This window comes from Rutidosis leptorrhynchoides, chromosome 3 (genome assembly GCF_046630445.1).
Source record: "Rutidosis leptorrhynchoides isolate AG116_Rl617_1_P2 chromosome 3, CSIRO_AGI_Rlap_v1, whole genome shotgun sequence".
NCBI lineage: Eukaryota > Viridiplantae > Streptophyta > Magnoliopsida > Asterales > Asteraceae > Rutidosis > Rutidosis leptorrhynchoides.
In genome coordinates, this window is record NC_092335.1 from 21,299,947 (window position 1) to 21,316,445 (window position 16,499).

The 16,499-nt window shown below is 35.1% G+C and overlaps 2 protein-coding genes across 4 annotated transcripts; both read left to right on the top strand.

The window, feature by feature from the left end:
* Positions 1 to 4,395: 4,395 nt before the first annotated feature.
* LOC139895819 (uncharacterized protein At2g39920-like) lies at positions 4,396 to 6,451 on the top strand. Of its 2 annotated transcripts, none has more exons than XM_071878369.1 (5): positions 4,396 to 4,426; positions 5,030 to 5,132; positions 5,231 to 5,681; positions 5,841 to 6,041; positions 6,194 to 6,451. In XM_071878369.1, the coding sequence occupies exons 2-5, from the start codon at positions 5,063 to 5,065 to the stop codon at positions 6,384 to 6,386; spliced, it is 915 nt and encodes a 304-aa protein (XP_071734470.1). In that variant the 5' UTR covers positions 4,396 to 4,426; positions 5,030 to 5,062; the 3' UTR covers positions 6,387 to 6,451. The 2 variants fall into 2 exon arrangements, with proteins under 2 accessions (XP_071734470.1, XP_071734469.1); XM_071878368.1 differs by lacking the exon at positions 4,396 to 4,426 and adding an exon at positions 4,620 to 4,720.
* Positions 6,452 to 9,951: 3,500 nt separating this feature from the next.
* Positions 9,952 to 12,643, top strand: LOC139895821 (uncharacterized). Of its 2 annotated transcripts, XM_071878371.1 has the most exons (3): positions 9,952 to 10,086; positions 11,151 to 12,304; positions 12,472 to 12,643. In XM_071878371.1, the coding sequence occupies exon 2, from the start codon at positions 11,157 to 11,159 to the stop codon at positions 12,297 to 12,299; it is 1,143 nt and encodes a 380-aa protein (XP_071734472.1). In that variant the 5' UTR covers positions 9,952 to 10,086; positions 11,151 to 11,156; the 3' UTR covers positions 12,300 to 12,304; positions 12,472 to 12,643. The 2 variants fall into 2 exon arrangements, with proteins under 2 accessions (XP_071734472.1, XP_071734471.1); XM_071878370.1 differs by having other exon boundaries at positions 11,151 to 12,643.
* The last annotated feature ends 3,856 nt before the right edge of the window (positions 12,644 to 16,499 follow it).

The window sequence follows — 16,499 nt, forward strand, 5'->3', positions numbered from 1 at the left end:
AGTGCTTAGGTATAAGCAAAACCCCGAAATACATAAGTCTTTAATTTACAGGTTGACATCACAGTCCAATTATTTATTACACAACGCAGTTTTATTTTGAATGCAATAAACTTTGTACAAAGCATAAGAGACTCCATGCAGGCAACAAGCACATCACAGCGGAAGCATTCTAAGGACCTGAGAATAAAACATGCTAAAAAGTCAACACGAATGTTGGTGAGTTATAGGTTTAATTGCTCGAGTCATAAACATGTATAAAGATAGACCACAAGATTTCATCAAAAGTTTATCAATAGATTCTACGTAACAGAGCACCCTGGTAACTAAACTTAACGCTATAGTGATAATTACCCCATTCGTTTTAATACACGCAAACCAACGTGTCTTAAACTCAAATAACATACGTCTGTTAAAAGGCTAGCGCTCTAGCTCGGACGGGGATGTCAAGCCCTATGGATCCATATACAATTATTCGCGCCCACCAGTCCATATCCTATGTACTGGAAGCTAGTAGTTACCAAAGCTAAGGGATTTCCAGTTTAACTCAGTGTAGAATTTAGTATGTACTTGTGTCTTATCGCGTTTAAAATAAATTGCATGTATTCTCAGCCCAAAAATATTTAAAGTATTTAAAAAGGGATCTATAACTCACAGTTCAATATTGAGACTCAATATTGTTGGCAAATTGCGTAGATGTAATGATGGTAGACGACTGTATGGTTGGCCTTGGATTCAAGAACAATACCCCGAACAATACCCAATATTTCCTTAGCTTAAAGCGGTTTGAAATCCGAATTAAAACACCCTCGAATATACTTTATTATTATTAGACTTAAATTATAATTATAATTATAAATTAAAATTTAAGTTACAGAAATAATTATGAAAAATTTCGTCGAGCAAAACTGACCTTTTATAGTACTTTTCGATTTACTGTAGCTCATGCGATCGCATGAGTTTTCAGTGTTTTTTGCCATGCGATCGCATGGCCGCCTTTTCTGTTTTTGTTTACTAGTTCGCCGACATCAAATAGTGTTACTGCAGCAATAGTGTTACTGTAGCAAATAGTGTTTACTGTAGCAAATAGTGTTTTACTGTAGCAATAGTGTTTCACTGTAGCAAATCACTGTAGCAAACTCGTTTTCACTGTAGCACTGTAGCAAAATATAGTTTCACTGTAGCAAATCACTGTAGCAAAATACGGTTTCACTGTAGCAATAGTGTTTTACTGTAGCAAATTGTGTTTTACTGTAGGAAAGTAATTTTTACTGTAGCAAATAGGGTTTTACTGTAGGAAAGTCGTTTTTACTTGTACATATATATACATACATATAATTGTTCATGAATCGTCGAGAGTAATCAAAGGTAATTGTATATATGAAACAGTTCTAAAATTTTGAGACTCAATCTAACAGACTTTGTTTAGCGTGTTAAAATAATAAATCGTATAGAGAATTGGTTTAAATAAGTCAAAAAATTTCGGGTCATCACAGAACCACTTCACATGCTTCACATGGACCTCTTTGGGCCTATGAACATTGGAAGTCTGAGTGAAAAGAAGTATACCCTGATGATTGTTGATGAGTATTCCAGGTTTACATGGGTAATTTTCTTGTATACTAAAAGTGATGCACCTGAAGAAATCATTAACTTGATTAAGAAGGAGCAGGTACAAAAATGCAAGCTGGTCGAACAATTAAGAAGTGATCATGAAAATGAGTTCAAGAATGCTACTCTTGTTGAGTTTTGTGAAAGTGTTGGTATTGGTCAAAACTTCTCTGTTGTTAGGACACCACAACAAAATGGTGTTGCTGAAAGAAGAAACAGGACTCTCATTGAAGCTGCAAGGATTATGTTGTGTCATGCAAATGTTGCTATCAGGTTTTGGGCAGAAGCAGTCAATACTGCTTGTTACACTCAAAATAGATCTATAATTGTCAAGAAGCATGGAAAGACCCCTTATGAGCTCTATCACAAGAAAGTTCCTACTGTTCATTATTTTCAAATTTTTGGCTGTAAATGTTATATTCTCAATCAAAAATATTTGCTAAGCAAATGGAACCTAAGTCTGATGAAGGCATCTTCATGGGATATTCATCTGTTTCTAAAGCTTATAGAGCTTTCAATTCAAGAAGAAAGAAGATTGAGGAATCTATTCACATCACTTTTGATGAGAATTTCGTTGTTACAGATATCTCTGCTAATACAAATTCCAATATTCTGTTTGAACTCTCTCCTAAAGATGATGAGTCTGGCTCACAGACTTGCTTTTCAGAACATGAATCTGAAGATGAAGATAGTTGTGTAAAGGTTAATGACTCTTTGAATACTTCAAATGAGACTTCTTTAGCTGAAGTAGAAGTTACTGATGTTTCTATTGAAGTAAATGCTGATGAAGAAGAAGTTGATACTGTTTCTGTGATTCATGGTTCTGAGAGTGCTAGAAGATCTACGAGATCTATTAATCTTCCAAGATATCTTGAGGATTATGTTGTCAACACCAAAGGTTTACCAAAAGGAGGTTCTACTTCACAAAATCCTATATCTGATGATGCAATTGCTAATTACTGTTTGTATACAAGTTTTATATCTCTTATTGAGCCTAAAAAGGTTGATGAAGCTTTAAAGGATGACGACTGAGTTGAAGCCATGACAGAAGAGTTAATGGAATTTGAAAGAAATGAAGTTTGGACTTTGGTACCAAAACCTGCTGGGAAGACTGCTATTGAAACTAGATGGGTGTACAGGAATAAGGTTGATAAAGATGGTATTATTGTAAGAAATAAAGCTAGGCTTGTTGCTCAAGGTTACAGACAAGAAGATGGTATTGATTATGATGAAACTTTTGCTCATGTGGCAAAAATAGAGGCAATCAGACTTTTCTTATCTTATGCATCACATATGGACTTTGAAGTGTCACAAATGGATGTAAAGAGTGCATTTTTGAATGGGAAACTACAAGAAGAGGTGTATGTTAAACAACCTCCAGGATGTAAAGAGTGCATTTTTGAATGGGAAACTACAAGAAGACTGGAGTCAAAGTCAAAGTTGTGAAACGGACTCGGGCTGGGACCCGCGGTGGGGTCACGGAGGAAGGAACTGTGTTGGAAGATGGTGTGGATGAGGAAGAAGAGATTGAAGAAGAGGAATATGATGAAGATATTGAGAGTGAGTATAGTGAAGATGAAGAAGATGATAGTAAACCAAATACCAAAAGAGTAAGTTGTGTTAATGGTAAGGCGGCTGCTTCAGGTTCAGAATCAGGATCGGATGATGAATGAGAACTCCGCTTGTAGGTAGAATTACAGAAAAAAATTGAAGTTCGTCATGGTAAACTAAAATGTTCTATATGCGGTAGACTCGTCTAGTTGCTAAAGTTGTGTTCGAAAAATTAAAATGATAGTTTAGTTTCTTGTGACAGGAGAGTGCAAAACTCAAGACAAAATCTTAAAATTTTATAGAACCAAATTGGTACAGGTAGACTTCTGCCAATCATTGCAAAATGCTGGTTCTTGGTACAATCTGGTATCAGCTCAGTCTGGTCAATGCCTCTTTTATTTTTGTATTTTTTTTTAAAATAAAAAAAGAAAAAGAAAATTAAAGAACTTTTAACATACCGTCTTTGGGCTTTAATCTAACGGTATTTAAATGGCTAAACAGCCAAGTGGAGTTAATCGTTGCTTAAAAGGTTATAGTTACAGTCTTTTAAGTATTTAGGTATGCTACAATGAAGCATACCTGAGTGCCTACCGAGTTTTTCCAATGAAGCACATCATCCGGGTTTGATTCTTGGTTATGTCAAATCGTTCAGAAATGGAGTGTGACCAGAGCGTGCGCATAATGCATGCGCAGGTCACCCGGTATCAGGTCTCACGCTCGAGGAGTTTAATTACCCGAGATTTACCCTGTGTTGAGGGATAATGTGCACGTTCGTAGAGGGTTTGCTCGCAAATAAAAAGAAAAGTATTTAGGTATGCTACCGTCTTTTGGTGAATCATCACAATATCACATGACTTGTCAACTATCATGTCTTTTTCGTTTGTATTTTAAAATATGCAATGATTCCTTATTAGCACAAAACAAGTACTCCACCAAAATGGTATACTTACCCTACTTAAATTCTTTTAAAAACGAATTAAAAATTTTCTATCTTATGTAGACAGTTTTTTTTTTTTTAAATAATAATAATAATAATAATAATAATAATAATAATAATAATAATAATAATAATAATAATAATGTAAATGTAAAAGTGTAAATAAAAAGCCAAGTATAAACAACTCCAAAACAATGACAAGGAAAGATTCGGCAAAAAAATGTATATAATTACTACAACGAAAGGGGCCAATGAGCTGGTAGCTAGTGGCAACAAATCCAAAGAGCCAGCCACGGTGGCCCACGTTCCACTCAAAAACGACCCAAAATTGTAAGCATCATCCATAATTATAATTATAGGAAATTTTCGAATTACAGATTACTGAATCCATATTCAGGTGTCCTTATATTTATTACGTAGAAATCTATTATTTAGAGATGAACTGGCACTCTTTCGTCTCATCACGTATCAACGTCCAATAAGATTCAAACCAATTTCTCATATAAAAGAAGTAAAATAAATAGAAAAGAAACAACAAACTCGTCATCAGTTTTAATGGATATATTACCACCTGTTCATTTAAACAACAAACTCGTCTTTGAACAACTTCAATGTCACTATTAGGTAATCTTTCTCTGTAATCCTTTTCCTTCCCCTGTTGTTTTTAAATTAATAAATTATACATCCATCATACAAGAAACCTTGATTTTGAGTGATTTGAGTGATGAACCACATATCACATATGGATTGACTTTAAATATCAAGATTCTTATACGAATTGCTTAAAGATACAAACTTTGATCTGGGTTTCTACTGTTTATGTTTAAAGTTTGGTGGGATCATAACAGGGATTCTTGATATGTTTAATAAACCAGTAGCTTGGTTTTAACCTTTTATAATACTTGAGATTCAGTTGTAAATCTGGTGTTGTAGTTATAGATTTTTAAGAGCTAAAGGTGCCTCAAGATGTCAGCATATGGTCATCAAATGGAGCGTGAGTATTCTGCTCAAAGTCTCTCCAGTGCTGAAGGATCTGGTACGTTTAAATTTTTATGTTTTTGGGTGGTCAAAGTTAATAAAGGTATAGATTAAATATTTGAATTATTGAATTTTGTTGGTTCTTGTGTGATGTAGATATGGGAAGCGAATTTAGATTGGAATCAGTGATTTATATGTCATCTTGTGCTGCAACTGTCTTTATTTGTGCACTTGTGATAGTTGGGATTTTGTTAATGACTTTGTTAACTGCATTGACTGTAATGTTACAATCATGTGAAAGTAGAGAAGCTGGAGCTCTTGAATCATTAAAATATGATCATCATCGTTATGATTATTGCAAAATGGCTGCTTTAAATGCTGAAATTAATAGGTTTGAAGCGTATTCTTTGCCTGATGTGTGTAAAGATGTTGCTGTTCATTACATTAAAGAAGGTCATTACATGAGAGATTTGAACAATTCGGTGGCATTAGTTGAGAGTTACTTCAATAAGATTAAGCCTGATGATGATGGTCATGATGTGGTGTTAATGGACATAGATGACATCCTTTCGACCGATACTTTGCATACCAATCCATTGTTGTATGGGTAATTCTCAAAAAAATTTGTGTTTACTGTAAACGGATAAGGTTTTTCCTGTTCAATTTACGTGTGAAAAGGAGTATTTTTTTCTCAGATGTGTGTAATCTAACCTGGTTTATGGCGACTATAAAAATGGGACTCATGAGTTTATTTATTATATTGCAGATACAATCGATATGGTTGTGATGATTGTGTTAGAGAGGCAAAACATATGAAACATGTTTTCTTGATTGAATTGTACATAAAACTTCAATCTGGTGGATGGCCATTTATTTTGTTATCAAGGAAGCCTGAAAAGCTGCGAGATGACACCATTAATGACCTTAAGTCAACCGGATGTGGTGGCTGGTCAAACTTGATCATGAGGTAATGTTGTTTAATTACCTCAAAGCCCAAAATAATCAACTGGCCTAATAACATTTTAACTGTCTTAACACATAATAAAAGTTATTAGCAGATTGCTTTATGATCCCCAACTTGTCTTTGGTGATTTATGTTAACGTTACGTTGTGATGCAGATCGAATGAGGAGATGAAAATGGATACTCGTGATTACTTTTCCAAACGAAAAATGGGCATTCAAAAGGACGGTTACCACATTCAAGCTGTGATTAGTAGCGATATGGATGCGTTAATAGGTACATATTTCAGAACACAAAATTTCAAGATTCCGAACCCTCTTCCTCTTGTTTCAACTAGAAACTTTGTATAATTTTTTTGTGATAACATTTTTTGGGAGCACAAGATTGGAATCAAGAAGATATGAATTATTGTTTATTTTTTTGTTTTTATGTATATAAGATAAGGACCACACCTGTTATATATTTGGATTGATTTATGAAAAGGCAAGTTGCTGAAATATTTCTACTTTAAAGGTATATGTCACACATCACACTCTTTCTGAACAGAGTCTAGTTGTGTGGGGTACTGACACATGGTTATGTTCATAAGAAAACGAAAGTAGATATAATACATACACTTGTGCAAGAATGTTTTTTTTTTTCTGAATATTGATTGATTATTTATAATCACTTGTGCAACAACTTGATCCAATTAACTGGATTTCAAATACATTTTTAAAAAGGTAACATTGTGTATATTTCAATCTGTATATATTGTGTATAATGGAATACCACACTTTAGGTAAATGACAAAATTATTCATCAGTTTATCCGGTTACAGCTCTAACTCCAACTTCCAATACTTGAAGCAAATGATAATAGCCCCTCACAATTAAGTTTAAACTGCTAGTGTTGCATTGTTGGGGATGTATGAATGTTAAAATAAAATTGTTCATTCACTCCTCTTTAGAATGTTGAGGAATAATCATCTTTTAGAAGATAGGAAATAAACAGAGAATGAGTTGATCCATGAAGTGTAGCAGTTTATTCGTCTTGAGCTTTTAACTTTTAAAGTCAAACACTCTGCTGCTGTTAATCAGGCTGCAAGCATTTGGAACTTGAAATGGGTCAACATGAAATTTACAATCTAACTTAGTTGAATTCTTGGCTTGAGAAGTTTGGGTTTTAGTTGTTGTATGATGTATATTTGTTTGTAATTTTGAGTTTTGTTTGGTGGTAGCTTTGGGCATGTTTTATCCTGTGCTTTGCGTTGTATTCGGAATTCGTTTTGTTAATATAAATATATGTGCTTCCTTTGTTTGCCAAAAAAAAAAAAAAAAAAAAAAAAAAAAAAAAAAACAACTTACAAACAAAAAATGCCTTAAAAAAACTCATAAATTAAATATTACATCACTTAATATAGTTTTTCCTAAATATTACCAGCATATTTTTTTAACAATAGTTTGAGATCCCTGGGAGGACTAACAGTGGCGGAAGCAGAATTTTTCTTTATCGGAGGCGAATTTTTTTTTTTAAACCATAGCAACTTTTTAAGGCAAAATACGGAGTTTTTGGGACAAGAATTGGAGGTTTTTAGGTAAAATATTGAGGTTTTTGGATAAAATTTGAAGGTTTTGGGGCAAAATTTAGAGAATTGTAGGCAAAATTTGAAGGTTTTAAGGTAAAATATGTAGATTTTGGGGCAAATGACTTTTGAGTTTGAGTCAAATGACTTTTGGGTTGGGGGCAAAATAAAAGAAATCCAAATTTTTACACTAAAATTTCGAAATCGACTGGGGGCGGCCAGCACCACCTGCCCAATCATTTTTCACAGTTGCATAACCCACCCAACTGCTTTCCTGGAGAAAACCCGGATCAATCCGAGGGCATGGCCAGTAAAACTCCCCTCCTCGCTGCCCCCGCAACGCAATATGCTAAAGGCCACCTTTGGTGGATTTCAAGGTCAGAAAATAACTTTGTGTGCAATGTTGTAGACCCCGAAAGTTGAACTTGTGACCTCTTACAAAGTGTGTCAGGGCACTACCACTTTACTACCATATTTACCATTGTCACAAAATAAATTTTAACAAATTAAAATATTATTATCTTTATCTTTATAATAATAAGACAAAAAAATGATATAGACACTATAAATTCATTCCCCTATCTCAAATTATGATTGGCTCGGATGTTATTTTATAGATCAGCCCATAAACGTTACATGTCATTTTATATCTCGGGAATAATGTTCGTTATAGGGGCATAGGGGTCATTTTGCAGTAAATTAATTATATATTAAATACTTTGTGGAAAAATTCAATAAAAGACATATGTACACTTAAATCTAACATTAGAAATACTATTATGACATCAGATAAATGTGATTCATTAGATCAATCAAGAATATACTCTTTTAAGGGTGGAGATCTGATGTTTTAATAAATTATATTAATATCTGACTCAAATATAAATATGGCTTTGCTTTAATATATAGAGTAGATCCATATGTTTAATCTAACCTCCATTTAGTGTATTAGATGGAGTTTTTTTTTTCTTTTCATCTTTTCACTAGTTTAAGAGGACATAGCAAGAAACTCGAGTCTGATCTCTTAAGCAAGAGAGATGAGTCAGAATTTGAAATGTTTTTCTGATATGGTTTACTTAGATAATTTGCTCATTTTATAATCACAATTGAGATTGAGTTTCTATAAAGAATGTTTAATCTTAAAAAATTGTAAACTCTACACAACATTATATTAGCAAAGTAATAAGGTTTTCATTGTTCAAACCAAAGGATTACTTCTTGATTGTTTACGACTCTTCTTTAGCCACCACAAGATTCAAACCTCATATTTATTGCAAGGATATTAGGACCTCAAACACAATGCTCAGTGGCGAAAATACATGGGGGCAGGGGGCGCCCGCCCCAAGTGAATTTTTTTTCAGTGTAAAAATTTTGAGTTTTTCGACTTTGCCTCGGTGGAATTTTTTATTTTTTGCCCCAAAACCTACATATTTTGTCCCAAAACCTTTGAATTTTTCTGAAAATTCTCCAACTGTTACCCGAAACTCTTCAAATTTTGCCCAAAAACCTTCATAATCTGCCCAAAACTCAATTTTTTGCTACCGAACGTACCCGTAACTCAATCCATGAAGCAACAAAATCGTCCATCGGGAAGCCCAAGAACACTTTACTCCAGACCGCAACCAGAAAACCGAACAGTACATCCGATAGCAAAAAAAATGCATAATGCAGCTGCCATCAAAACAGACCACCCAAAAGCATCACCGAGTCGAATACGAATGGGCGAGAAACTACCGAGAGACCTCCTAGCCTTATAAGCTATGTCGGCAACAACGCCGGTACTGCCAAAAAGTACCGTCGATGAGAAGGGTGGAACACACGAAACCACGACCAAATAAACTGAGAAGAACGCCCAAGAAACCGATCACCGATGAAGAGAGTCAAAAAGGGACCATGATGAAAAAGAAAAAGAATATTGGAACTGCTCCTTATCCACATTAGACTAGCAGCCAACAAAAGAACAAAAGAAGAAAGTAAGCCACTTTTAAAAATAAAAATAAAAAAAATTAGAAAATCGACAAAACTCACTAAAAAACAATCCAACGCTAAGATCCACTCCGGCTACAAATCGTATGAACGACTCAACAAAAGCCGACCTCAAACCTGACCAGCCGCAGAACCCAACCCCAAACCTAAGGGTGATAACTATTTTTGTTACGTACACAACCAATCATGTTTTACAGTATTGTACTGTCCAACACTGTAAAGGATGGTTTATTGTGTACATGTCACTTCGCCAAACCTAAACCCAACCCCAAAGGCCCAAACCCAATCCCGAACCTAAAATACCAAAATCCGATTGCAAACACCTACTTAGAATTTGCTAAACCCCGAGGCCACGTATAAATCTCCCGCGTATGATCAATTTAGCCCTAAATTTTCCCCCAATTTACCCACCCCACTTCTCTCATACCCTGAATTTACCCGATCAATCCTCTATGATCGTCCCTCAGTATCTTCATCTAGGAAGCTAACTGTCTGAACAGGTTCAATTTGATCACCTCCTACTCTCAGCTCCTAGTATATCAGTTCTGTAAATTCAGTGCATTTATATAGCTATATCGTGTATGTAATACTATTGATATGAGATCCGATCTCCTTTCACTTGATAATATGTATGATTTAATTGAATGCTACTTTTGTGTTTAAGTGATGATAGATTTTGGAGCTGCCATGACTTGCGGCCTACCACATTTGTATAGCAATTTCTGATCTTTTTGCTAGAATATACTGAATATGTGCATAACTATGAATCTTATTTTATTATAATTTGGTTTATTGTTGATTACACAATGAATTGACCCATGGAATGTTGTTGAACTTCTGTAGCGTAGGAAACGTAGAACTAAACATGAAAATTAGTCATGTTATATGTTTCTGTGGGTGGGAGAAGATAAGGGAATTTGGAACTTGTCATCTTATGTTTATATATATTATAGATGTCAAATATCTGACCTTTTACGTATGTGTACAAATTATATGTCTTGTTGGTATAGCATATTTAGAGGTTAACCGTGGAATACACGGTTAGTTATTTATTTAAGACCGTAAGGTTATAAGTTTGATTTGGGAAACAAACGTTTTGAAAAACATGAAAGGGAATGTTTGTGCTCTGAGACGTATATTACCCATTGAGCATGGGAATTTTAATACTTTATCACGGTCATACATGGCTACATGTTTACTTACCCATATGCATTCCATTCTCAACTTTTCAAAGTTGTTTAAAAGTTTGTTCTAATTGGTAATAAGTTTACATTTTGTAGGATGCCGAGTAGTCATAATTATTCAGAAGATTATTTGAACCACAAACGTTTTATTATTAAGTTCATTAATTTTTTTGATAGCATTCTTTAATGTAACAGCCCAAGATTATACCTAACACCTGTAGTTTTACTTAAAATTATCCAAAATCAGATATGCATACTCATAATAAGTATCTTAACAAATATATACAAATATGATTACATGTTGCTAGCGTACACTTGTATAGGTATCCTTCTTTCTCTTATTGCTTCTTATGAAAAACGGTTGTATTATTTTGAAACAGAATTCGATGAAGACGGCAACAAAAAGATGCAGGAAACATGATGAATCCAAAATGGTGTCAAGGAATAAAAACGGCTGTTTTACCCTTCTTCCCGACGACCTTATTATGGACATCCTTCAAAAGCTTCCATCTGATATACTTCGTTATAAGACCAGATTTGTCTGTAAACAGTGGTTCAATATAATCACTAACATAATCTTGCTTGACCATGCCTCTTTAATACTCGAGACAAACGGGGGTCCATTTGGATGTCAAAAAGTGCGTCTGATGGATTTACAAGAAGATAATGAAGGGCTGAAAATGAAAGACCAATACATTAATATTGATACACCGTATAATAAAGGCACTATAAAGGCTTGGTGTAACGAGTATTTACTAATGACACACCTATATAACGGATGTTTGTATGTTTTTAATCTAATCACCAAGGTAGCATCGTATCTTCCCTCGTGTACTTTACCTTGTGGAAGACATTTTGCTGGTAAAAGTGGATTAGGACTTTCGTATGACGGATTTAAAGGAGTTTACAAAGTCGTGCATGTGTCTATGGGCCCACCTATCCAGTGCGAGATCCTTATCTTCAACGATAATCTTTCATTTAATGGTTGCGTAAGATGGAAAAAGATCGACGGTCCTTGTTATACGGGTCAAAGGAAGTTTTATTGGGATGATCCGGTATCAGTTCAAGGACGTTACTTTCATTGGGACGTTCATTCTTGTAAGTACTTAGTTTCAATGGATACAGTAAAAGAGAGATTTCGTCAAACACGCCTACCTGGACTCAAATATTTTTCTACAAACAACCAATATTGTTTTGTTGAAATGTGTGGTTTTCTTACTATCCTTTTTAAAGATTCCCCTGAGATAATCAACGTATGGATGCTTAAAGATTTTCAGAAGACGAAGTGGAAGAAGTTGCATTCAATAGCCATTACAAGCTCTGTGCGCTCAAGCATTTATCCTGGTAATAGTCTCCCTGTTCCGATCACTAGCGTGAAAAGCGGGAGATATCTCATATTTAGGAAACCGGTGTGTGATAGTGGTTTATATAGTTACGATCTGAAAGATAAAGTTATGAAAAGGCTTGATATTGTCATTGCACCTATGGAACGTTGTGTGGTTCAAACAGCAGCCACAAGTTTTTCTTAAGTCAGGTATGGAGCAGCAGCTATTTGGGCCTTTAGGGTTTAATTTCTCAACCCAAATGATGGGTTTGGGTTTTATAGAAGTTGCAAGTTGAAATTGTGGATACAATTAAAACATTTTTTTAATCAAAAAAATAGAATAGATATTGATTTTTTTTTTTTTTTCTTTTGAACAGCGATTGGGATCACCCGAGGGGGACTAAACCATCCGTTGCGATCATCTCCCGTTTCGACTATGCCGATGCATCGATAATAACCCCGTCCCCATCGCTGCCCGGGAGGAAACCTTGAAACCGATCCAAGGGCACGACCAAGTAAAACCCCCCTCCCCTTTACCCCCCAAACGATATGGAAAGGTGCCATGGGTGGATACTTCATGGCAGGGATGAAATTGTGTTTTTAATATGTAGCCAACGGGGGTCGAATTCCTGACCTCCCCTAAAGGAGGCAGGCCACCAACCGTTGGACCACATCACAACTTCCGAATAGATATTGATATTGACGTTGAAGAACAGTCAGTGATTTGTTCATGGAGTTTGTTTTAAGTCAAGTAACCATACATGCAGCTTATAAAGTTATAATGAAGCACCAACGAAGCAGTGCTTCAGTGGTACCAGTCACCTGTGAACCCTGGACCCACGAGAATATACCCTTTGCCAAATATGGGGTGCAGGTTCGAATCCCTCCGGGGGCGATATTCGGCCTGCAAGTTCTCGCTGGATACTGGGGGGAGGTGTCTTACACGGTATACTTAGCCCTTACTGGGTGGGCGGTATAGGTGCCGAAGGCACACGGGGTCAGGGTTTCCCCGCCAGATTAAACCTTTGCCAAAGTTATAATGAAGCCAACTTAAGTTGTAGACTTGTTCTAATGTGCAAAATTTGTAGATTTGGTAGCTGTTTGGGGTTTTGATTGTTAACCCAGTGTTGGGATTTAGCGAATTGCAAGTTGATTTGTTGGACTGATAACTGTTTTGCGGTTTCTGTCAAAACCGATAGTAACATAAGATTGCTCATAATTTTATATAATAAACAATTTTCAGAAATATGAAAGAAGAAAAATAATACATATAGTTATTCTATTTTTTAACAGCGAGATTGGGGGTCATTACTAATGAGAGACCACCAAAGAAATTTCCACCATCCGATCATATTCGTTTCACGTGTTAAGGATCTTACATTACTATATTTTCAACGGTGTGTTTGAAACAAAGATTTTGATAACTGCACAAGACTCATGCATTAATAACTTGTATGTTCACACACAAATGAAAGTTATGGTTCGGAGGATAACTATTGATTATTAGACCATTGTTAACGCGTCCGTGTTGAGCAATTTTTGAGCCGAGCACGCCTCTGGTGGTGTGTGTTGATAGCGTGCTCATCAGTCGTGCTGGGAAGTTGCACGAGAACATTTTTGGCGGGTTAAACTTTATCTCAAATTTGATTGGTTCAAATTTATTTATTTTTTATTTTTTATCCACTATTTCACTTAATTTTCAATCATATTTTAACGCATCACCCAACACGCCACTCAACACACTACCCTATTATTTACCAGTTTACCAACACGCCCGCCAAGCATCACACCCTTACCCATCAACACACCAACACGTCCGTAATGGTTCAAGATGGTCTTAGACTATTGTCTTATGATTGGGAAGATTTAATAATAATAAATAGTTGGGTTTTTATATATATATTTTTTAACCTGTTCACTTCAACAGTTAGTTTTTTTTATCTCACGCTACTAGGAAGCTAAATATTTTAATTAAGTTGTATGTGGTCTGGTTGAGTTATCTTGATTGTTTTTAACTTCTTTCTTAACCGCATTAAGATATGCAGGCCACACTAAGATATAATGTTCTTGATTATTAAATTATGGTTTAGAAGGTATCCATTATTTATCAGACTCTCTCTATTGTAGGAAGATTACTAGTAGGCAGAGGCGAAAATGGTATGGGGCAAGGGGGGGCGGGCGCCCCCAGTGGATTTTTTTTTTCAGTGTAAAAATTTTGGATTTTTTGACTTTGCCCCGGTGGATTTTTTTTTCCCCCAAACCTACATATTTTGCCCCAAAACCTTCAAATTTTGCTCCAAATTCTCCAACTTTTGCCCTAAAATCTTCAAATTTTGTCCCAAAATCTCCAACTTTTGCCCTAAAATCTTCAAATTTTGTCCAAAAAAATTGCTACGGTTTAAATTTTTTTTTTTGCCCCCGGTGAAAAAAATCCTAGTTTCGCCTCTGCTAGTAGGTAGTTGACTTTTCGAAAAGGCATTGATTTTTTTATTATCATTTTTGATCGACAAGCACATCTAGCTTGCTCTATCGACAGCTCGGGTAAATCAAGTAAATCGGGATTTTTGTTTGCCATAATTAATATATACTTTATGGTGGATGGTGGATATATCAAAAAAGATTGTACATATGTCACTTATTTTTGAAAATGTTTAACTTATGAAAGTGTTTAAATTTTGAAGTTGGGTTTCGAAAAATAATAAAAATCTAAGCTATACAAGTCAAAATGTTAAATTAGCGTTTATATTGTGACTTTGGTAAAAGTCTAAAATCCCAGTACAACAGCTATATCACTGAATAATAAAGCGGATCAATATCTGATCATCATCGCTAATCTCATCCATGAAAGTTTATCCTTTCTACAGGTTCGGTTTTGATCTCCTTTACCCTGTAGATATTTTGCGTATGCAATTAAAATAATAACCATTGATGATATAATATTTGATCTCTTGCTTAATCTAACACTTGTATGTCTTGATTGAATCTTAATCTTTATCATATGAATAATGGATACAGAATTTGGACTAGCTTACTTCGCGTGTAATGTAATTTCGAAACTTTTTTAATTGGTATGGTTTCTTCATCCCTTTTATCTTCATCAAATTTGCCCTAAATTATTATTTCAAGAATCCGATTTTCGATTTCTTTCATTTATGTCTTATTTACTTCTTGGTTCTTATGTAGTTAATTTTGATTTTATGATTCTCTCTTTCTTGAATTCTGATAATCCAATCTTTTCACCAATTCAATTTCAGTTTCTTGTAGATCAATTAGGTTAAGGTTAATAGAAGGCAGAAACAGATGTCAACTAAGATAGAGGTGGACTGGTCCCATCTTCCTGACGAACTTTTCCTAGAGATTTTTTTGAAGTTTCCAACTCATTTACTTTGTTATAAGACAAGATTCATATGCAAATGGTGGTTTCATTTAATTACTAAAGAAATTTTGTTAGACCATTTCTCTTTAATACTCGAGACGCTAACTAGATGTGAAAAGCATGTCTCATAGATAGTATTGAAGACTACGAAGGGATAAAAATGATAGACCAAGACCTTAAGATACTCTTTAATGGGCGTATAAAGGCTTGGTGTCACGAGTGTATGATGCTGATACCAGATTTCAACGAAAAAGGATCTTTGTACCTATTTAATCTTAGCACCAAGGAAGGATCGTTTCTTCCTTCATGTTCTATACCATTCGGTGGACATTTTGGTGGTAAATGTGGAATGGGCCTTTCATATGACAAATTTAGACGACTGTACAGGATTGTTCATATGTTTAATGGCCCACCTATCAAAACTGAGTTCCTTTATTATGGGTCCGCGAGATCGGAAACGATTAATGGTCTTTATTGTGATATTGAAAGGAAGCATTCTTGGGATGATCCGGTATGTTCGTTACTTCTTTTGGGATGTTCAATCTTACAAGTACTTAGTTTCAATGGATACAACACTAAGAGAGATGTTATATCACATTTTTACCTAAAGCTGGCGATTTTTCTGTTTGCAACCGATATACTTTTTTGAGACTGGTGGCTTCCTCATTTTGCTTCATAATACGACTTGGAACGAATTCAGCGTATGGAAGCTTAATGATTCCCCAATGAAGAACTGGGAGAATTGCGTCCGGTATATCTCTCAAGTGACGTGCACGCAAACATTAACCTTGGTAGCATTCTTCCTTGTCCAGTTATGTGCCTGAAAAGCCGCAATTTTTAGAAAACCGGGTGAAACTGGTTTGTATGGTTATGATCTGATAGAACGGGTCACGGTATAGCTAGATTTTGATATTGCACCTTATGAGCGTTGCGTTATCCGTTCTAGAGCATAGAAATTGTTTCAAGTCAGGTTGTAGCTTATACTAAAACAGGTTTAAGTTGTAGCTTTGTTTTAATATGTAAAACCTA

Coding starts and splice junctions, on each gene's coding strand:
- LOC139895819 (XM_071878369.1), top strand. CDS start 5,063: ATGTCAGCATATGGTCATCAAATGGAGCGTGAGTATTCTGCTCAAAGT. Junction 5,682..5,840: donor ACCAATCCATTGTTGTATGG/GTAATTCTCAAA, acceptor ATTATATTGCAG/ATACAATCGATATGGTTGTG. Junction 6,042..6,193: donor TGGTCAAACTTGATCATGAG/GTAATGTTGTTT, acceptor GTTGTGATGCAG/ATCGAATGAGGAGATGAAAA.
- LOC139895821 (XM_071878370.1), top strand. CDS start 11,157: ATGAAGACGGCAACAAAAAGATGCAGGAAACATGATGAATCCAAAATG.